Source organism: Seriola lalandi, unplaced genomic scaffold (assembly GCF_002814215.2).
Source record: "Seriola lalandi dorsalis isolate HSWRI2012SDOR001 ecotype SW California unplaced genomic scaffold, Sedor1 jcf7180002054277, whole genome shotgun sequence".
Taxonomy (NCBI): Eukaryota; Metazoa; Chordata; class Actinopteri; order Carangiformes; family Carangidae; genus Seriola; species Seriola lalandi.
Genome location: NW_019524830.1, coordinates 149299 through 171794, shown reverse-complemented (window position 1 = coordinate 171794; position 22496 = coordinate 149299). Strand labels below are relative to the sequence as shown.

At 39.1% G+C, this 22496-nt stretch overlaps 3 protein-coding genes across 3 annotated transcripts in view; all 3 read right to left on the bottom strand.

Moving 5' to 3' along the window:
- Nucleotides 1–469: 469 nt before the first annotated feature.
- On the bottom strand, nt 470–7409 carry LOC111654407 (ras-related protein Rab-6B-like). The gene is made up of 8 exons (XM_023405394.2): nt 7232–7409; nt 4852–4910; nt 4128–4181; nt 3544–3649; nt 3324–3435; nt 3057–3150; nt 2188–2254; nt 470–1479 (listed from the first exon to the last, which is right to left on the bottom strand). Exons 1-8 carry the CDS (start codon nt 7299–7301, stop codon nt 1415–1417), a joined length of 627 nt encoding a protein of 208 aa, XP_023261162.1. The 5' UTR covers nt 7302–7409; the 3' UTR covers nt 470–1414.
- A 1607-nt stretch (nt 7410–9016) lies between these two features.
- Nucleotides 9017–14936, bottom strand: espnlb (espin like b). Its single transcript, XM_087173720.1, has 5 exons — nt 14922–14936; nt 14260–14383; nt 13845–13963; nt 12273–12452; nt 9017–10731 (listed from the first exon to the last, which is right to left on the bottom strand). Exons 1-5 carry the CDS (start codon nt 14934–14936, stop codon nt 9097–9099), a joined length of 2073 nt encoding a protein of 690 aa, XP_087029846.1. The 3' UTR covers nt 9017–9096.
- A 3314-nt stretch (nt 14937–18250) lies between these two features.
- Nucleotides 18251–22496, bottom strand: part of kif1ab (kinesin family member 1Ab) — a 25343-nt gene continuing 21097 nt past the window's right edge. Inside the window, exon 48 of the mRNA XM_087173719.1 lies at nt 18251–22212. Within this exon, the coding sequence (XP_087029845.1) occupies nt 22155–22212 (58 nt within the window). The 3' untranslated portion in view covers nt 18251–22154. The remainder of the gene's footprint in view (nt 22213–22496) is intronic.

Below are 22496 nucleotides of genomic sequence, written 5' to 3'. Positions count from 1 at the left end.
GCAAGAGGGGATGGATTCTAGGGGTGTCTCTCTTTTACTAAAGTTACGTGTGTAACATTATTCAAAGTTATTAAAGTGAGTTATATTTGGCAATGCTCGAAACAAAAGTGTTGTGTAAACAAAGACCTGGCTAAATAGTCAGAGGTTGACAAAACTGTAACCTTTCACTTTCATTCATTCATCATTTAAACAATAAAATTACAAACATGCTGTATCTTTTACTGCTGTCTACAGGGGCGCATAGATTTTCAGTAATGACTTATTTAAAATGTAAGCAGTGATGTGGTTAAAGACATAAAAACCTGATTGTGTAATATCTTATCAAAACCTGACCTCTTCTATTACACTCTGTTGATGATAAAATAATATATCCCATATAATCAGTAAAACCAGACATAAAATTCAAGATAACATTCAATAGAGCAGACCATTTTGCTACCAGGTAAATGTTGATGGTTAGGAGAGTGAAGCCCTTTAATCTGTAATTTATTAATCATTAAACATTATTACATTATTCATACTGGTGAACAAGGACCACTTCTACAGAGGGACGTTCACAACATACATATTACATTATTATATACAGTGCAGTGCATTACAGTGGATCGTTATATGTGTATTACCGGGATGGAGGGATGGGAAGACTGGAAGGAGAAGAGGGATAAAGGGAGGAAAGGAGGCAAAGGAGAGGAGTAGTTGGAGGGAGGGCGGAGTTGTGACAGTAAGTTGTCTTTTTATTACTTCTTTTTTTTTTTAACCACAGTACAGTTTGTTCTATAAAAGTTAAACCCATAGAGAGATAGAGTGCCACATTTTCACAGCTACTGTTAGGTGAACCTACTGGAAGTTGACTCTTGTGGGAATATCAAATGAGATACGTTTTGTCATGAGATGCTATAGAGAGATGCTATAAAACATTCTAAGATAGTCAACCTCCTTCCAGAGTGCAGAGACCCTGGAGGGCAGGCCAAAGGTCAAAGGTCAAAGATCAGATCAGCGTGCATGCGTGCTGCAGACATTCAGACGTGTTCGGCCCCCCCACTATTTCTCCTTCTATGTTTAGGCATCATTTTTGGTGCTTTCCCTTTTTATATATAAAAAATACAAAACATAACAGCGAAAAGAATTCCGTTGGTTGTCCCGTTTTTCTCCCTTTTTCATTTTTCCAAAACAGTTTTTGTTTGTTTTCATTTCAATTTTTTTTTCCTCCCTTTTCTCCGCCAGTCACTTACATATTGACAAAGTATACAATATTTTACAACTGAACAAGACTGAGAGATAACATTTGATTTGTCCAATCAGATACAAGGCCCGGATCCTATATCCAATTAGAGAAGTCAACTGGAAGCTAACCAGTAGTAAGCAACACAACAAGCCTATGGTGTGAAGGGAGCTGTCCGATAGCAGCTCTGCATTAACATGAGCACCCACCCTCGGGGACAGTAGGCTCTGCTGGTTTGTCCAGCTTGATGTCAATCACTGGGAATCATCCGGTTAAGGAAAAGTTAGGTGGCTGGGAAAGAAAAAAATCTTATCGGTTAATAAAGCATTCATGCAGATTGAAAAGAACTGGAAAAACATTGATATTCACACATTACTCCAACGTGGTTAGCCTTGGTGTTAACCTTGTAGTCAGACCAGATAAACAGCCTCAATCAGCTACTTTTCTTGTGTAACATATTTGTAGCATTTTGTCACCAAGTAAAACCAAAAACAAAATAACACTATATAATGAGCTGAGCTGATTTTTTTCTGCACCAAATATTTACACTGTAATTTGGAAGCTGTTATCTAAAGACAAATTTTATATGTATTTTTAAATTGTAAAACTGATAGAAGAATATAATAAAGAGGTCTCATTTAATATTTTTTCATGAATTCATTTACATTTATTGATTAATACGTCTCTTTCCAATCAGTCCCTCTCCATCCTCCATCACACATCCTCAGCATATGTCATTTCGTAAACGGCCACAATGTGGTGCTATACCTGTGCATCCACACTACCTTCCTGGCGCTGTGCATTTCTTCTCTATTAAGCAAAAAAGGTTTAATGGCTCGTCTGACATGACTGGGCGGTCTGTTTGTAATAGTGCCAGCAACCACTAAGAGATTAAAAAATAAGCTGCCTGTTTCTCAGCTGTTTGGCTCTCAGGCACAATGAGTCACAGCGTCTGTAAAGGATACTGCCCTCAGGATTTGCGTCGTCCAAGCTTTCCATTCCAGGTAGGGCCGCTGCAACCCGACGGAAGAGCTAGTAGGAGGGAAGAGAAGGAGTGCAGAGAGCAGAGGAGAGGAGGGAGAGGTAGAGTCAAGGAGAGAAGAAGATGTAGAGAGAGGAGAAAAAGAGAGAAAGCACAAGAGGACAGCAAGAGTAGGAAGTTTAAATATGTATATGACCTGTGTAGACCACAGCCATATTTTGGATGTTTTTGTATATATGTAGTAACTCATTTTGGGTTGATGGGTGATGAGTGTTACACTACAATATGTGCAATTATTAGATTATTATTGCCGGTGCAATAATGTGTAAACAGCATTTTATTGTTGTAGTTAGTCGAGGTTGAGCTCATTTTAATTATTTTGCATACTCTATAACAATGCATCTTATTTTAAGAGTGTATCTTATGTTTTCTATGTAAAATCTTGTTTGTAAAATAACTAGCTGTCAGAAAAATGTAGTAGAGGTACAATATTACCTTAATACTTCTTAATATAGAAGTACAATATTTAATTCAGAACTGTCGAGCAGTGGAGCAGAAGTAAAAAGTGGCATGGAATGGAAATACCTAAGTATAAGTAACTACAGTACTTGATTAAATGTACTTAGTTACCTGCCAGCACTGTTTTGCAGTGTCGGCAATGTTCAGTGCACAGGCTGAATGTGCACACAATCCATGACACTTGCAAACACCGTCACATACATTAACAGTTAACACATTTTATTAATCCACCTCGGTGACTCCATCACCGTAGAGGGACACAGAGATGTCAGAGAATCTGACAGCAGCTGACGGCCAAAATGCTGTGAAATATGGTGAAACTGTAGGCGTCACCTGTTTGACATTGCAGCCTGTTTTGGCACTGGTCTCGATGAACATGACGTTCAGCTCTTTGGCTCTCTGCTCTCCTTCCTCGATCGTGATTTGCCTGCAGGAGAATCAAGCCAGACTCAGCATCTTGATGTTGAAGGCTAATTTATTCAGTTCTGACATGTTTCTTTTACCACCATTCTTTCTGCTCAGTGAACAAAATATCTCCGTGTAAAAGACTATGTTAAATGTAGCTGCATGTCTTTTACGAACCATGACTAACATACTCACCTCTTCTCTTCCAGATCTGTTTTGTTGCCAACTAGCATGATGATGACATCACTTCCTCTCTCTGTCCTAACATCATCTATCCATTTGCAGGTCTGCTGGAATGAGTTCACATCTGTGGAGACAAGGCTTTGGTTCAAATAGTGCTTCACTAATGGTTTAAAACATACAGTAAAGTACAATGTATGCATACACATGGGTAAATTAGCAGGTTGCTGCTCACTTGTAATGTCATAGACGACCACAGCTACTGTAGAGTCTCGTATGTAGCTCGGGATGAGGCTCCTGAAGCGTTCCTGCCCAGCTGTATCCCACAGCTGGAGCCTTACCTGCAGGTGCACACACATAGAAACACACACCTTCAGCACCCGTTTGAACATCATACTATAGTACATATTGACTATACACATGTAAAATCCTTGTAAGTACACTTCCAAAGGGATAAGCCCATATCAGCTCATGTGCAGGCTGACAGTGCATAATATCCTGACAAAGAAACAGCATTAATACTAGCTAAAGTAGATGATCCATAGGAAAGGTTTTGACTTCATAGGGCTAGAAAAAGCCAAAACACCACCTAAGGTTATTTCTGGCTATTACTACCAGAAATAACCTTAGGATAATCATGTTAGTGTGTGAAGGGAGCAGTAATTAACCAAAACAAATCAAGGATTATTTAAAACAGAGTGGAAATTGGGACTTTTCATAGGATGTTGACTGACTAAAACCCTACAAGTACAAATACATGAATTCATCTTTATGTGTGTATCCACGTGTGAATTTCCAATGACAATCAAGGCTTCCTACTGTTCGGTCTTCCAGGTACATCGTCTTTGATAGGAAGTCAATTCCAATGGTCGCCTGTGGTGGAGAAAGACCAACAGAAGAAATAAAATCATTAGTAAAACCAAGACTTTAAAAGCTAAACGTCTCCCTGCACCATCTGTTGACCCCAGCAGAGTGAATGTTGTTAAATAAGAGGAAAATACAAAAAGCTGTTAAGAGAAAAAAGAGCCAATAAGCACTGAAATTGAATCAGGCTGCAAAACTAATTTCATTTGTAATGCCCTCAGGGCTCAATCATTCAGACCTCTTATCCACCTTAGTTCTGAGAAAGGCAAGGGAGGGAATAATCTGTACTCAATTTTTATAACTAATTTTTATAACTAATATTGCTAAAATACTATTTCCTTTTGAAAATTGCATTGACAACATTACCAACAACAAAATAGGAGAATTCATACAAACTTATTTTACATGGACCCTGATTTAATTTGTATACAAAGTGGACTTTTTGGCCACAAAAAAGCTGTCATTGTAACATTAGTCAGTTATTAATTAGTCACTATGGTAATGTAAAGGGGTAATTATATTGTAGAACTGCAATGCAATTAGTCCTATTGTTCCTTTTAGTCAAATCTAACATTTGAAGGCAATGTGTAGACAAATCACCACAACATGCATGAAATGCTTCTAAATAAGTCTTTATGTTTCCTGATGTGTTCAGTTCTGGATCTGGTTCGAATCTTACCTGATATGTGTTGTCGAAACTGTCATACATGAATCTAGTGATGAGAGATGTTTTCCCCACTGGAACAGAGCACACAGATGTTGATTTTTAGTCAAGTGTGTAAACACATTAATAAACCATTTCCTGAGCAGATTCAACATAATGATGTGAAAACTGGCTCAGGGGTTAATTTCTGAAAGGGTATGATTGAGCAAATATGATCAAATAATAACTAATGTTTTGGAGGATTCTTCCCCCCTAAGACAATAACATACATTTCATTTTAAAGTAAATAATCATAATGAATATGATACATTTTCTGTTATCTAGAGAAATATTGGGTATGGTGTTGAAAAGATGTTGATATGATCTGAAAATAACCAAATTATCAAACACTGACTTCATTAAAGAATGAAGAACTTATTCTGCAACCATTTGTGATCATTAATCATTGACGTCCTTTTTCAAGCAAAAAATACCAAACACACCTTTTTTCCAGCTTCTTAAAAGATTATGTTTTCATTTCACATGTTTCAGGATAAACTGAATATCTCTGGGTTTTTAGACTGCTCATCTGACAAAACAAGGCATCTGAAGATGTTCACCTTGGGCTTCAGAAAACTGCAGCAGGCATTCTTCACTATTTTCAGACATCCTATAGACCAAACAATCTTTATTCAATCAAAAGACATATCAGCAGATTGATCAATGATAAAAAAAAAAATTGTTAGTTGCTGCCCTAAACTGAATTTTTCACACTGTCAAAAAAGATTCATAAATGTTCCTCACTGTCAGTATGGAATAAATCTATTGTGACAACAATGTCAATACTGAGAAGTGACTAAGCACATGAGCTTGAAATTTTATCTAAATCTTGAAAGCACATGTGGGAAGACTGACAAATCCTATTTGTCAGCCATTTTTAAACAAACAGGTTGTGTCCACAAATGATATGTAATCACCAGAAAGGCAGAGGGGCCATGTCATAACCAGACAGATACAAAACACATGAAGATTTGAGACATTTAGCAGATGGCGACGTCCCCAAGCATCAAGGTGAGCCTAGTGAGCCCTCCATTTTTATTTACATCCCACCCAGCACCATCTTTAGCACCATTTTACAGCAGATCTACACACACGTGAGGACAGGACTTTTCCAGCAGGCCCCGGGTTCTCATGCAGGGTCTTCTATGCAGACAGCAGTAGTTTTGAAGCCAGCAATGGGCAGTGGCCACACCAGGCCTCCATTCAGCACCATGGACAGTAACATTGCAGTACAGGCCACACAAACACACATGGAGGCTTTTAGTCGACATACAGAGCACATAGACCTGCAGCACACAGACACACACACACACACACACACACACACACACACACACACACACACACACACACACACACAGTCCACACACTGAATCATCACAATGTGAGACACAAACCCCAGAGAAGCTGCTATCATATTAGGCCCATTTATGTGCATCCTGCTCTTTGCTGCTGTATTTTATGGGATGTGAGCTCCTCTGCTGCCACTCTGGATGTCTGATGTCTGAACACGTATTCAGGCTGCTTTACAGCGCTAAACCACTATCGATCAGCACCTCCTGTATTTGTGCCCATCGCATCAAACCACTTACACAGCAATTCACACCCCGAATAGATGGATTATTGAATATATACTATAATGTTGTGGCTCTGTCAAGCCCGTTTTTATTTGATTATTTATGGGACCGAACCAGAGACTGCGAGCTTTAGAGATGCTACCGACATCGCCAGCCTAGGGTGTGTCCCGAACTGACACATGGGGACTGTTTATTATCTTCTCTAAAAAAAAAAAGAGAGAGAAAAGAAAAGAAGGAAAAGAAAACACGACTGAAAGAAAAGGATGTTAGACACCGTCATGTAATAGAGCAAAGGATTGTTAATGTTAGGAATGAGCGATGTAAGTGAAATAAAGCCGCTATGTGGAAACAGACTGTGCATATTTGTCGGTCACTGCAGCACATCAAAACATCTGAATCCATATCGCCTGCTATGATGCGAAATATGACAATTTGCGACAACTAAATACCCTTCAAAGATATCCAGTACAAGCAGCGTTTATTTTTGAGTGATCACAAAGGTTATATTTAATCCAAGGGTGCAATTTATATGCATGCGGGTTTTTTTTTTCTTTTCTCTTTTTTTTTTTCTTCCTCGGTTAATCAAATTTTCTACAGTCACAGATTGTGCCAGGAGAAACATGGGCGTTAGATACATCAGAGCCAGCCAAGCACATTTTCTGGATGCAGCTAAAACTTTCAAAATCAACACGGTTACATACATGGCCTTCAACATATAGCTACGCATGTTTGGCATTAAAGGGGAGGATAACGCCAAACCTCCCGATGCTGTGACTCACCGCTCTGCTCTCCCAAAAATACGAGTTTAAATTTCCTCAGGGGGTTCCCCAAATCTCCTCCAGCTGACATGGTGGCAGATAAAGAGCTCAACTTGGATTATTTTAGATGTTCTTATCGCTCGGCGTCTCCTCCGTTGTGGGTGCGCAGGGGGATCCTCCTCTCCTCACAGAATGATGGGAATGCAGCTCAGCATCCTCCTGTCAATTTAGGGGGCTTGTGCGCCTGCGCGACCTCACCTATTTCAGTCCCTCACCTTTCTATTGGACCTGAAACTAAACTATGGTTTTTATAAATCAGATATAAGCCAATAAGATGTCATATTAAGGTAAATAAAAACGTTGGTCGTTTCTTATGCTTGAGTACAATTTTGAGTTATTTGTACTTTACTTAAGTTATTTCCAGTTAATGAACTTCATACTTCTTCACCACACATCTGAGATTAATATTGGACTTTTTATTCAGTTATATTTATTTGACAACTATAGTTTAACCATGTTTCTATACATCATATTATTAAATATAATTGATTGCAATAGATGAAAATAAGCAATACTAGCAAGAATTTAAATTAGATTAGTCGAATGACAGAAAATTAATCAGCATCTATTTTGATAATTATCACTTAATTAATTTTGCAAACAAAAATCCCAAACACCCCATTGTTCCAGCTTCTTAAATGTGTGGATTTGCAGCTTTTCTTTGTCATATGTGATTGAAAACTGAATATATTTGGGTTTTAGACTGTTGGTCGAACAAAACAAGCAATTTGAAGAAAGCACCATGTGATTTAGGGAATGGGAGAAAGGGATGATTAATTGATTGAGAAAATAATCTGCAGATTAATCGATAATGAAAGCGGTCATTGATTGCAGCCCTAGTTGCCAGCTGCATTGTTGCAATGCTACGGGTTTATGCATCAGTAACAATATTCCATTGATGAAATGAAGTAACAGTAACAATTACATGATTAGAACACTGTGTATTTTTAGTAAAGTAAGATTTTGAACGCAGCACTTTTTATTGTAATGTGCATTTTCATACTTTTGTTCTGTTGTGTGACTATCTCTGATATTATCCAATATAATCCGCAGGAATCTCTCCTTCACCTTTTAAGATGAATCCCCTCTAACATTCTTGGTTGGACTTTGAAATATGGAAATATACAAAATTTAAACCACCAAAAATTAATTTTGTTAACATGTCAGAATTTAAAGGCATTCCCCCAATTTAATTCTGCACTTCCTCGAATACAGCAAAGGCAGAGAAATCCAGAATTATAGCCCTTAGTATGGGTTCAGAAAACCCTGGATCCTACTCTTCCCATAATGCAACTCAAAGGAGTCTTTCATCAGACTTTCCCTGCCTGGTAAACAACCACATCTTTCAACCTCCATGCCCCCAAGTTTATGCCACAGCTCAACCCGCTATTATTCAAGGGATGTTACTTTTCACCTTTGACAAACTCCAAAGCCACAGAAGACATTATACTGTTAACTGTTTTTATGTGCTGAGTGATGCTGCAGAGTCAGTGGAGTGCCCCTTTTAAGTAGCAATGAAGTGCTAACAAATTACAAGAATCCTCAGAGATCTTACCAACCGAACACAGTTTTCTGTGGCCCTGCTGTCTCTGAGGCTGAGGATCTTTTGAATGGCAACCATAAGCTTCATTTGATAGGATGTATGAGTTGGAGGCTTTTGTTTGTCAGTGATTGAGATCTAACTGTAATTAATATTTTTAAGTTATATTATTGAGAACAGTACATCAATACTGCATTCTCAACATTTACATTTTATTCAGGTCCCATTAGTTTGCCAAAATGAACACACATACATAACATAATTTTTGTTGAAAAAATGTTGTTGACTAATGTTCAAAATCAAACAGTTCTGCCTCCTTTTCTTTCCAGAAAGCAAAGCTGCGATCAATGTATTTACAAATGTCTTCATTGTTGAAACAGGAGAAGTCCGTGTCTCTGCTGCATTCCTCTGGAGTAGCAGTTTGGACTATAACTTTGGGTACTAGTGTGGAATCTGGCAAAAGAGATGATGATGATGACGGCGATGGTGGCGATGATGGACAGCGGCATGGTTTCGAGTTCCCAAAGAAGTGAACTTTGATGTCCTCGAAGCCATCGCTCCACTGTCGCCTCCCAGCCTGGATTTCCTGGAGAACGGCCTTGTGGAAGTCACGCACTGTCTCCCAGGGGAAGCTGCCAACGTGGTCAAAGACCTCAAAGCAGAGGAGATGCCTCATCTTCCTCTCCTCAGGCGACAGTTCTTGCTCTAAGATGTGGAAGTATCCAAGCATGAAGAGTTCAAGGGTCAAGCTGTCATGGTTCACTGCAACACCGTCCACATCGGGCAGGAATTGCTCTGGAGAGTAGGTCACTCGAGAGGGTGGATTTTGTGGGTTAGAGGAGGACAAACAGAACTTTTGCCCCTCTTTGAGTTCTAGTTTATTCCTCCAGGAGTTCAGCATCTTGTCCACAGCGCCTCGTTGTTGGCAAAACTGAAACATGGAAGTGATTTTCTGTTGGGGCAGTGCTGCTGTTACACTCCCTGATGCTGCCTCCTGTCCCTCCTTTTGCCTCAATGCTCTCACTGAAATAGCGTATGCAGACTTCTTCCAGTGGCTCAGGAACAGCACCACTATACGCTCTTTCCTCAGGCTGGTGGTCTCCATCACAGGTATAGGTTCATTAGGAGTATCTCCATGGCTCATGTCACAGCTGAGGCCTGTGCTGGCATTCTGGCTGTTCCCTCCTGAAGCCCCAACCACTTCCTGGTTATTCAACCCCTGGCCTCCCTTCATAACGCCAGCGAAGGGATATATCCCACCAATCTGACCTTCGAAGTTGGATCTGAGGTTTCTGACCGACACTCCAGACTGTTGGATTTCCCTCTCCACCCTCTCTCTCTGTGCTCTGCTGTAGCTGTTGGTCTCCAAACGATGGCTAAATGCAGACGCCATACCTATGTGAGGTATCCTACATCCACTAGAGGTCTCCACATGTGCTGGCACTGTCCCTTGTTGCACAAATTGCTGGCCCAAATGAATTCCTGAACTATCTTTTATGCCCCGCAACCCCTTCAGTTCTTCCATCATGCCTTCCACTATCCTCCTTTCACCCCCTTCTTTTGTGGTTTGGGTCAGATTAGCCACCAGCAGAGACATACTCTTGACAATCTCTGAAACACGACTGCACCACACTGGCAAAGTCAGCTGCATTTTCCCCTCTGCGTCCATCTGCTGTAGGACCTCTTTGTTGAGGGAGATATTGACAATGGGATCAGGTAGAATGGCCCTCAGCTCCTCAGTCAGCCTGGTCAGCTCCAGCTCATAGGCCTGGCAGCGTTTCTGCAGTGAAACAGTCTCGATCTGCTGCTGCAGGTACACCAAGTCGTCCTCAGTTAGGAGCTCACCAAAAGGCCCCAACACCGCATTGTGGGCTTGGGAGTACTTCCAGCCGTCCACTGGTGTGTAGCCATTAGGCATGTCCTGTTTGCGGAATGAAGAGATTTCAGCAAACAATCCTGAGAGATGATTTTGTTAAAGGAACAGTTCAATATTTACGGAAATACACTTATTTCCATGTATTAAGCCAATGTTATACTTTCTGCATCCACAAATACTGTATATGGGGGGCACGCATCACGTAAATTTCATCGGACAGTGTACTGGAGGCCCTGTACTGACATCCGCGTACCCAACAATTTGTTTACCTACTACACTACAAGGATACCAACTGTGCAGGAGCTGGAAAACAAACATGGACACTGGGTCTGAAGAGAGACTGTGTGAGGAGGACCACCACTACCTCTATCTCTACAATTCATCTTTAAAAGTACAGCAGAGCAGCTCTTCCTCTTCTTGCATGGATGTCGCAATTTTGATTTGATTTGTAATGTGCATGCAGGGACTACATAGAACGCATCCTCCAAGCTGAATGTAAATGAGAACAACTACGCGTCCGTGGTGTCTGCAGCTGTCCGTGTAGAGTTAGATGACAATACATGTTCCAGTGTTACTGTGTGGTAGATGCTGGACTACTTGTTGGCCTGGGGATTATAGAAGCTGTGTCATAATTGTGAGGTTGGAAATTACTGTTCCCAGCCAATTAATAGTCCAGTTCGTAACCTTCCAATGATGTTGTTTTTACACTTTGGTTTTTGTACATATTAAATAAGACTCTTAAGAAGTGCTGTAAAGCGGATTTTGTTACCATTCGACAGAGTCAAGCTAACTGTTTCCCCATGTTCACAGTCTTTATGCTAAGCTGGCTGTAGCTTCAAATTGATTGGACAGACATGAGAGTGGTGTCAATCTTCTCATCTTACTCTTGGTAAGAAAAGTAAATAAGTGTATTTCAGTTACACAATAAACAAACTATCCCTTTACCAAAACCATCCACAAAAAATCATCCTTTTGTTAAAAGTAACTAAATATATTCAGTATAGATAGTGAAATGAAGAATTTGTTCTCCTTCATAATATCAGTATTTTGTGTTTTGGCTGAAAAATAAAATAATTAACCTTCTGGGGAAAATAGTAATACGGCACGAATTTCTCTTCTCGTGAATCTTTCTTATTAGGTTTCAGTGTGAAAATGAAAAATGCCAGTTAAAGTTTGCCCAAACTTTCAGAGTTTTTACACACAAAATAAACAAGGCTCGAGGTGTTGTGTCTTTTGTGGCTTCTTTGTACTTTGGATTTGACATTTCTGCTCTATAGCAGTTGCCTCTTTTTTCTTCCTTGTTGAAAGTCTGTGCATCTCGTTCTGTGTGGGTCATTTTGCTCTGTGAATTAATTACCTTGATAATCTTGAAAGAGTATTTTTGTTTGATATATCATTCCTATCAAGAATCAGATCTACTATATTAGAAACACTCCACTTTTTCCCCTTGGTCATGCAAGCCCCCTCCCCCCCTGGAGCTATGGCTCCATCCTATTCAATTTAGCCAGTCCCTACTTCTGCTAATCCTGACAAATCTGTGTACACAAAGCTGTGCTCATGCATACAAATGTACAGATGAAAAGTACCTGTCTCCTCTGTTCCTCCTCATCCTGCAGCCTGACCTGCAGCTGCCGCACCATCACCTGTCGTTTCCACTCTGCTATGGGGTGGCCGGCTTCATCGTGTGTGGGCACCAGGGAGTCGATGTCGGCCAGGATCACGTCGACAATTGGTACCTCCTCTAAAAACTCCTCACTGTCAAGCCTCTGTCAGGAGGGTTCAACAGCATAAGACAGTCAGTGACAGTCAATATTAGTGCTGTGCTTTTCTCTGCAGCAGGAGCCACATTTGAAAGTATAACATCTCCATCATAAAAATCTCACAAGTCTATTTCTGCTTTTTTTCTTTTTTACATATTTTTACATCTCACATCTTTACATCTCAATGCAAGTATCAAAATAGCAAACACCAGAAGGCTAAAAGGCAACAAAATAACAATATGCAGTATATACATATATACATATATATATATACACACACACAAACAATTTGAAGGCCCTCAATTTCTATGATCCGCCTACACATGCGTCACTTATTTTGCCTAATGGACTGTGTGGGTGTGCACAAGCCGAGGCCTAACAGGCCTTTTATACAGCAGACATTTTGACTTGTCATAGCAGAAAAATCACAGGTGTTACTAATACCATAAAGATGACTCAGCTCTATTCAAGTGTCCCAGAAAGTCCTGACAGCATTACTGTGAGCCAGCAGGACCAGCTAAATGGGCTTCAGCATCAATTCATTTATTATATATACGTACATGTGCTTTTTATACTTGTTATTTGAAAACCTCTAACATAAGATGCAAACATTGCAATGCATGGCCGGCTAGCTAGATTACCACCTAAATTCAAAGCCAAGGAGCATATGTAATAAATATCTAAATTTGTGGGGTTACGGGTGATGCAAAATAAATAAATAAATAAAAATAAAAGATCAGAGTATCAGAGTTTTCATTAACAAACAAAGACTCTCTATTGCACATAACTTTTGAAAATGCAAACATTCAGGCATGAATTCAACCACTGTGTTGTGAGTCTAAGAATGTTTGTTTCAATAGGCAGGATTGTTAGAACAAATAACATTTTAACTCATGATACTATTCTACGAAACCAGGGTTCCTCTGAAATACAAGAACAATGCATCAGTTTTCACCTGGGAAATGTAGCTACCTTTAGCCTCAGTCTTTTTTATATCATTTATACATGTATGCCATCATGTGCATATAAGGGTTCTTGTTTTGAGAACAGTCAGCTGGAAACATTGAAACCTCAGCTGGAGCCAGTTTTCAACCATCTCACAGTTAGCATTGGCTAGCTAGTTAATTAGCTTCTATGCAGCTTAAAAAACCTGCAGACAAAATCAAAGTTAGCATCGTACACTGCATCCAGTGCTTGAATGAAAATACACATGGACTGGCAACAGTAACTACGGCACATGGTTTTAGTGAACAAGTGAAAACACCTGCATGGGTGCAGAGGCTCAACATGAGAAGGTCTATGCAGTATTTGCATTTACAGTACACTTTTGTCTGTGTGTTACAATTTCCCATCCACCCTGGAGGCCACTTCATGTTTGTCTTGAAAGACGTGCCTCACCGTTTGTCCAGTGAAGACTGCAGTAAAGCCGGCGTGCCTCAGAGACTTGATAGACTTCATCTGAGACATCAGGGTGAGATCCCTCTCTGGAGGCTTCAGATGGTTGAATGATGTCACCACTGTAAACAATAATAACAAAGGTCAAAGGTCAATGATTCAGCTTTAAAATCTGTCAATATTTCTTTTACCTTTAAACAAAAGACATCAGTTATGCGTTAAATACATTTTATACAGATATGATGACAGACAACATGTACTATATATACATATATATACACACGCATACAGACATTTATATATAATGATCTAATGAATAAATAAATGAACAGTTAGATGGATGACAGCAGTAAATATTAGTTGCCTATGTAATAATTCTTATCACATTCATACAGTGTGTGGTGTGTATGTTAATCACCTGAGGAGGCCACCTGTACATGCTGGATGGAGCCTGTGGTGTGCTTTGTTGAAATGGCAGCAGGGGTCAGAGAGGAGGAGCCCACATGGTGGCGAGGCAGGGGGAGCACCTCCTTCACTGGCTGCTGGACACACACACACACACACACACACACACACACACACACACACACACACACACACACACACAGCAGGGGTGAGTCACACTTAGAGAAAATATGTAGTTTGTGTTAAGTGTTCAGATTAGTAAACATCTTATATATTAATCTGTGCTGTTATTTCTGATGAAAATCAGCTGTTCATGTTCTTCTTTTGAACCCCTTAGGCCTTTTTCACAACAGGCATTTTGACCTATCATAGAAGGAAAAGCAAAGATGTAACTGGTAATATCAATGATGGCTCTTTTCAGTAATTATTACAATGAAATACAGTAATTAGTCATGTCATTAGTTACATATGTGTTCGACAGATCAAAGTGTCTGTTGTGAAAAAGGTTTATTCTTCTGTTCTAAGATAAACCAATTTCCCTCAACATTCATTTCCCTCAACATAATTTAAACTGATTTGTTTCTAAACATAAGGAGTCAAACCTTTCTCATCCTTTCTCTGTCTCTTAAATTGTCCCTGCCTGTAATACGATCCCCTCCACTGATGATTGGTCACCTTGCTGCTCTCCATGTTGACTCTGCTCATTCGCACTCTGGTGTTTTAAAGCAGCTGGAGCTCCTCTTTCTGAAAATCACATAAACGACAACAACAGACAGTGACATCAACAGAAACCAGATAAAACAAGCAAAAGAAGACCCCATGGGAGGAGAAATGTGACACAGCAGCAAAAGTAATGTTATAAGAGATTTAGACCCCCTAATGGCACACACACACATATACACGCCACGTGCACACAGACACACACACACAAGGTTAATGTATACAACAGAGGCCACAGCTCGTAGTACTTGGGACAAAAACAAGACGTGGTGAAACAAGACCCCGGTCAGTGAATGTAGCGTAGGCCACACAGAGAGCAGGAGAAAGTGTGGTAGAGTTTGGAGAGACATGATATCCTGCTTCAGGTAACCTTCCTGATTCACGGGATTTTTTCACAAGCTCCGTGCCCTTCAATAGCCTAAATACTACACAGACAATTACAGTGTTTTTTCACATTAAATACTAATAATAATAATAGTAAAAAGTAAGATATTACCTTAGTGATTGGTTTGTAAATGCATTATGTACAACATACCTTACCATCATTCTAAAGGTTTATTGTATTTAGTGCCTTTACAAAAGCTTGCAACATATTTCACGTCATGCTTAATGCGTTGTGTTTAGTGCACTTACTAAACTAATGTTTTCAATTCCACCTATTACTGGCAATGGTTTGTAAGTTGTTTCTCAGTAACTCATTGCTACCTTTTTATTTTATCTCAATGAGACCTTTCTGAGATACTAACTGTTAAATTAAAATGTCACCAGTCCAAAATACAAATTACATAATCAGATGTATTTTTATTTAAAAAAAATAGTTGTTATGAAAAGAAAGGTTTCTGTGCTCAGAGAGAGCTCAATAATCATTCACAATCATAACCTAAATGCATAAAGTACTTACAGTACAGTTTCGAACCAACAGTGTGACAGAAAACAATCCTTGATGAAAAAATAATAAAAAAAAACAAACAATATTGATAGAAAAAGGTAAATAATAAGGAAAGGAAATCCAGAAGCTGTTGTCTGCCTCTTCACTCTGGAGCAGCCAATAAACAGTAAGACCAAGGAGCAGCATCACCTGGACCCAAACCTCAGATGGGGGGCCTTCTTAGTGTGCATAATTAAACAGGTGGGATAGGGTGACCTGCACCTGGAAGTATAGAACGATAGCACTGTGAATGTATGTAGGACACAACATACTGTAATGGACAGGTGTGTGTCTGCGTGTTTGCGTGTTTGCTTGTTTGTGTGTGTGTGTGTGTGTGTGTGTGTGTGTGCACGTACACTCCCTCAACATGCTCAGGTGTGTGTATTAGTGTGTTCACACTTAGGACAGATGACAGTTACTTGGGAGACTGAATGTTTTTCCAGGCATGAGTGTATAATGAATATATGTGACTACTTTGACAATCTTGTATTTTTGTGAATCAGTTCTCTTGTTTCTGTATTAGTTGATTTTTTTACAAAATGTATGGTTTCATTTTCTTTTTCTTTTTTTTATCCTTTTCTGATTTGCAATGACTATCACAGACTGGCTAATTCTGTTTTTACAGTTTCAGCTTTTTCACAACAGCTTTCAGTGAACACTTCAAAAACCAGCTGCTGTCTTCAACCTTTATTGCAAGTGTGTGCTGGCTGCACAGCTGAGCACCTACAGTACATGCACAGTGAGCATGTGTAGACAGAGATATGGAAACAGAAACACAACACATGGTTAAATATTCAGCATTCATTACATAGACAAGACCTACTGTATCTTACCAAACTTATTGTCCATCAATGGTCTGCTGTAACCTCAGTGCCTGATGGGAGGTAGCTGCCCCTCACTCAGTCCAGGGCCTTTGTGTCAAGCCCAGTATTTCTGCCTCTGTTATTAGGGGATTAGTCAGACTGGCCCTGCTGCAGCAGAGCACATGGTGAGTACATAATCAATAATGGAAGGCTTCACAAACGCAGCAGAACAATCTCTCTCTCTCTCTCTCTCACTCACACACACACACACACACACACACACACACACACACACACACACACACACACACACACACACATGTACATGTACATGTGCTCCCTCTGAGCAAAGGTACAAACTGTAACACAACAGACATACAGACATGAAAACACCATTATGTTATGTTATCCATTTCTTAGGATGCACTGTCAGCAAAAACAGTCTTGATGGGTTTGAGTTTGGACAGAGCAAGACCAATTTTATTTACAGTGAACATTATAGCATGTGTCAGTCAGGAAATATAATGTGCCGCAATCCAACACAAGAAAAATACATTAGCAGGTTTTTCAGCCTCCATCTGTAACAAACACGTTTACTTGATCAATATTTTTCAAGTGACAAAAAGCTGTTGAAGGTAGTTGTGGATAAATCAGAAAGTGAGAATGACAGTCAAGATATCATTGATATCACATTGACTAAAAATTTGAGGTTACTAAATAATGTATAGAATCTATTATATAATAGAGACGAGGTTTACAAATACGATAGTGGTATATCAAGAAACAGTCTAAAATGTGGAACTACATATTTCTTGATCAACACTCTTTTGATTGGACATTCAAAACACATTATCAGTTTGCATACAACCAGATAAATTGTATATATACTAGAAAACGTATTCGAGGAGTAGGATTGTTTATTTTTCATCTTCATGTTTCATCTGTAATTTTTTTTTTTTTTTTTAAATGAGAATTAAGTGTACAGTTTCCTGACCTGTGTGGTACTTTGCAGAGATCAACAGCAGAAATGAAACCATTTTACCTGCCTTTGAGATTTAGCACCGACAACAATCTGCTTTGTTGTTACTGAGTTGCAGAAAAAAGGACATTAGTCGTTTACTGAATTGGTGACTGATGTCCTACTGATTGGTGATTATGATGTCATGTTAACATTTAGTCTCTGGATGGATGAACAAGAGAAGACCAGAAATCAATCCCTGAGGAACTCCACTTACATCCACCTTTCCAGAGACACGTTATTTTGGAAAATAGAAATCTTCAGTTGTTATTGTTATTTTCTAAATCTATGTTATACCTTTATTTCTTGTACATGTTCAGGTCAGTATATCTGCTGTTTGATGAGTCATTGGGACAAAATCATTGCAAGTCAAATCTAAAAGATGACTGAAATTGTGATGACAATGACGAGCGACACGTACTAGTCCATCTGCTGTTATATGAGGTTTACTGTGAGTATCTCATCATTTGTACAGATTTAAGTGAACAATGCAAAATAACAATGTCAATTAGACACACGACACCAAAATGTTGCATAAGTTTCAACACTCATTTATTTATTCGCCTTATTTTTTTCTTCACAACTTTTGTTACGTGTCCACAGACATGAGAAAAAACTCCAGAACACTCAAAAGATAAACGTGAGCACTGAGATTAAGACTTCATCACAGGCTAGGACCCGTTTCTGCCCCTGTCAAGCAGCTCAGAGCAAGAGTGCAGACCTGGGATCATCTACCCGCTCCGCAACGACCGCCTCGTCCACAATGAGCTGAAATGTGCAAAACTGATCCCCGATCAGCACTCTTCACACTGGGGTGACACCTGACATAGCAGCAGGCCAGTTATTCTTATTCATCATGGTATACAGAGGAAGAGAGAGTTAATATCATCTGTGTGATGAGACCCAACACAGAGAATCTCCATTTATATACAAGACAGAGCCAAGAGGGAGGTTTCCAGTTAGTCATTACAAGGATCATGAATGACAATACTTTACAAGCAGCACTTCAGGGGGGGGAAAGCTGTTGTCATTAGCAAGCAGTAAGGCAGGAGAGAGGGACAGAGTACAGCAGAAGGTAAGTGGACCTGCATGCTTCGATCCAGAGCTATGACAATTAAAAAGCAGCTGAATATGAAATAATCAACTCATTTACTTATTGGCCAGTGCACTAAAACTGTCTCGCTTTTTTTTTTTTTTTTTAACACGATACCCTTGAACTATTAGGACTGGAGGCATTGCACTTCATCTGGCAGTTGTAAACTAAAAAACAATCAATAAAATTTGGTGCAGTGTTGTTGGTGGTTTGATTGCTGAAGCGAAAATGGCACAGTTTCAAAATCTAATCTCATCCTCCTCTCAGGACAGGGCCGAAATGTTTTTAAACACAAACCAGTCTTTTCCGTACATTCTTAAAACATCATCATATGAAATCATATTAAATAAAGATGCTTTGTGCATGAGTGCAATATATCATAAGGACACAATCTGTCCTTCAAACCTTTATAAATAAAACTTTCCATTTGTCTTCTGTTCCAGCAGACAGCATAAATAATATATCTATAAGCATTTTACCAAACAAATAAAGTGGATTGTACCAAGACGACCTAAAATGATGTAATTACACTGAATTCGTTGCTCAGACAGAATATCATCAAAACAAAGAGCCCACGAACAGCAAAAATCCCAAGTGAAGTGTGAAATATAACCTTTGTATTAGTCAGATTTTTAAAGTATTAGGCTGCACTGCCCAGCAGGTTGGTTGGCCTGTGGCATAAAGAGTCCTAAATACTTTCTGATAGCTGATTGTAAGTCAGATTTGGCAATAACCAGATCATAATCTGAGGAAAATGAGAAAGTCGAAATGGTTGGCTGACCACGTCTTTGGTATAAGATTTACAAATGAAGAAGTTGTTCTTCTCTAGAGTGAACAGATATGAATAATATTCCTTTACATGCAAATAACACAATAAACATACATAATAATAGCAACAACAAGCAATTTTTTAGATAAGTATTTTCTTCCACTGATAATATTTATCAAAGACCAACATTCAGGGTCATCTTGGTACAGTGCAAAATGGAACAAGTAAAAAGTAAAAGTATAAAAACTAAAAGCAACTAGAAACCATCCTTGACATAAATGTCATAACAACACCAAAGCTAATCATACTGTACTGGTTTCTGACACAAGCATCAGGCTGTCAAATATCTAGCACCTACAGTACAAAAGCTAAGAGGGGAATTCCTTCAAAATGCAACATTTAGAGTCAATGATAATGAGATATACGCTGCGCTGTACTGTGACAGGCTATACCAACATACCATGTAGCATCATTGATAATATTCACTCTCCAAAACATTGACATAGATCATCAATATAAAAACAAAAGATCCATAGCATCTACTACTACTACTCTACATAAAAGCTTACTCTCATAAACACATGTAACTAACTTTAGTGTTAAAGATGTTAAAGACAATGATGAAGGAGGAAGAAAAAGAGGTGAAGAAAGGGAGGCACTATCTGGTGCGTGGGCAACGCTCTTGCCCGCTCAAAGCAACTGCCCTCAACAGATTACAGGTCCAGGATCATTTACAACTTTCCCTTTAGCTACTAGAGGAGATTTAAATAGTAAACTCATTTAATGTAACAACTCTGCTGGCCCATAACAGACAGAATAAGTGCTTATTTGCTAAAAATCTAACAACAGGCATACAGTACAGTTGTCCTCCTTGTGTATTTACCATATAAAACATCAATTTAGAATATAATATAAATGAATATAAAACTCAATTTATGTAGAATTGATTAGTTTAAAGAAATTATTTTGAAAAATACACTTATTTGCTTTCTTGCAAGAAGTTAGATGAGAAGATGTAGAGGTTATGCATATGACCAGGGAAGGAAACTTGGTACAACACTCAATCAATCAATATGGCCGCTTCCTTTCCAGGGTGGTACTCTTGGGCTTGTACTGAGAAGACGGTTAGCTTAGCGTAAAGAAACACAGGGAAACTGCTACCAACACCTCTAAAGCTCATTGATTAACACACTGTAACTCATTTGTTTGTGTCTTTGAGGTCTCTGCACACTGCCAGGAAATACTTCAGCACATACCTCCCTACAAAATCTCTACATCTTACTGAGCTTTAAAAGTACTTGTCTGGTACGTAGACTTTATTACCTATGGAGAGAGCCTGGCTAGCTGATCACCCCTGTTTCCGGCCAAACTAGGCTAAGCTAAGCTAAGATAGCTGACTGCTGGGGGTGTTAGTAGTAGTATTTATCTTATTATCTTTCTCAGTAAGAAAGCAAATTGGCAGATTTCTCAAATGTCAAACTATTTAACATCCAGTTATTCTTAAAAACTGTCTGCTAACACAACTGCACCGTGGACAATGTTTGAAACAATTAAAACAAGACAACAGTGCTTTGGTTAAAACAACTGAGTAAATGACACAAGACATTAACTCAATAAAGACAATAAAGTGCCATGCAGCAAAACTGGTCAGGGGTCCTGTCACAAATAACAGTGCAGAGAACCTAGGATCGCAACAATAAGTAATATTTTCCCTCATGGGCATGGGGAAAAAAGCACATATCAAGAACAAGGCAAGGACATGACTTATCTCTCCTGATTGTGGATTATTTTTGCCTTGGTCTAGCCAACGAACTCAGTTTTCATTGAACCATTTAAAAAAAAAAAAAAAACACAGGTACAACTTACCCCTTTGTCCTAAGAAATCCCTCCTCATGCTACTTCAGTGTTAAAATGACTGATCTGTTTGCTATCTGAAACCTCTGCAGAGAAACAAATACTCTATGCTGTAGAGCACCAAGCCATTCCAAACTGAGGTAATGTACACTATTTGTAGAATGGATGCATGTGGAGCTGTCATCCCTGCACTTAACACACTTTACACAGAGAAACATCCGGTTTGATGTTTTCTTGTTCCCCCTCACCTGATGGCGTTAATTAGAAATACATGGATGGTTGGTTTACAACTGGGACTTACTTTCAGTAATGATAGATGAAGGAGGGACTGAGCACATTATAACTCTCTACAGGGATATGGTGGCCTCACAGATGACATATCTACACGTATATGAAAACTCATCAGAACTAGTCCAAATGCCCAGAAAAGGTAAGTTAATTAACATGTTTGGGTGGTTAGTTTTTCTTATGTATTCTTCTAATGGTCAGGAGGGAGCACACCATGCAGGGTTTGAGGTGTCGACTGCAAAAAGAGAGAAGGGACGGTTTTGTTGGGGTTTGGGATGAGCGACTGAGTGAATAAATTTACAAGGGTATTTGAATGGTTTTATGTATAAGTTTGTTTATATGGTCAATGTTCATTAGAGCAGGATGGTGAGCAGAGCTTTTGGATTGAATTGTTTTGTTTGTTTTGTTTTGTTTCCCACCAGGCTGGTTCGCCTCTCACATCCTCTGAGCAGGCGGGACCGACTGGACCGACTTTCTCCGGGAGAGCTTTGACCTGAGGGGAAATGGGGAAGTAAGGTAAAAAAAAATATATATATATATACAGTACAATGTATAAAAAAGGAGTGATGAAAACACTTAATTTAACAAGTCCGGTTATTTTCTAATAATTTTCTAGGAATTTTCCTGGAAAAAGCAATAACTAGTTGCAAGGACAACATCAGTATATTATCTTTTAAGCTGATGTAGTGAAGCTGTTAGAGAACACGTTATTTACACATCCCACTGTTACAAAGCAAACATCATCATTTATTTGCAGTCATGTCTCTGGCCACTAAG

What these genes read in the sequence shown, in the direction of transcription:
- LOC111654407 (XM_023405394.2), bottom strand. Translation starts at nt 7,301, where the DNA reads ATGTCAGCTGGAGGAGATTTGGGGAACCCCCTGAGGAAATTTAAACTC. An exon ending in GTTTCGACAACACATATCAG is followed by an intron (nt 4,182 to 4,851) that starts GTAAGATTCGAA and finishes TCTCCACCACAG; the next exon opens with GCGACCATTGGAATTGACTT. An exon ending in CAGGCTGCAATGTCAAACAG is followed by an intron (nt 2,255 to 3,056) that starts GTGACGCCTACA and finishes CCCTCCTACTAG; the next exon opens with CTCTTCCGTCGGGTTGCAGC.
- espnlb (XM_087173720.1), bottom strand. An exon ending in TGTACAGGTGGCCTCCTCAG is followed by an intron (nt 13,964 to 14,259) that starts GTGATTAACATA and finishes TATTGTTTACAG; the next exon opens with TGGTGACATCATTCAACCAT. An exon ending in CAGTCTTCACTGGACAAACG is followed by an intron (nt 12,453 to 13,844) that starts GTGAGGCACGTC and finishes CCCTCCTGACAG; the next exon opens with AGGCTTGACAGTGAGGAGTT.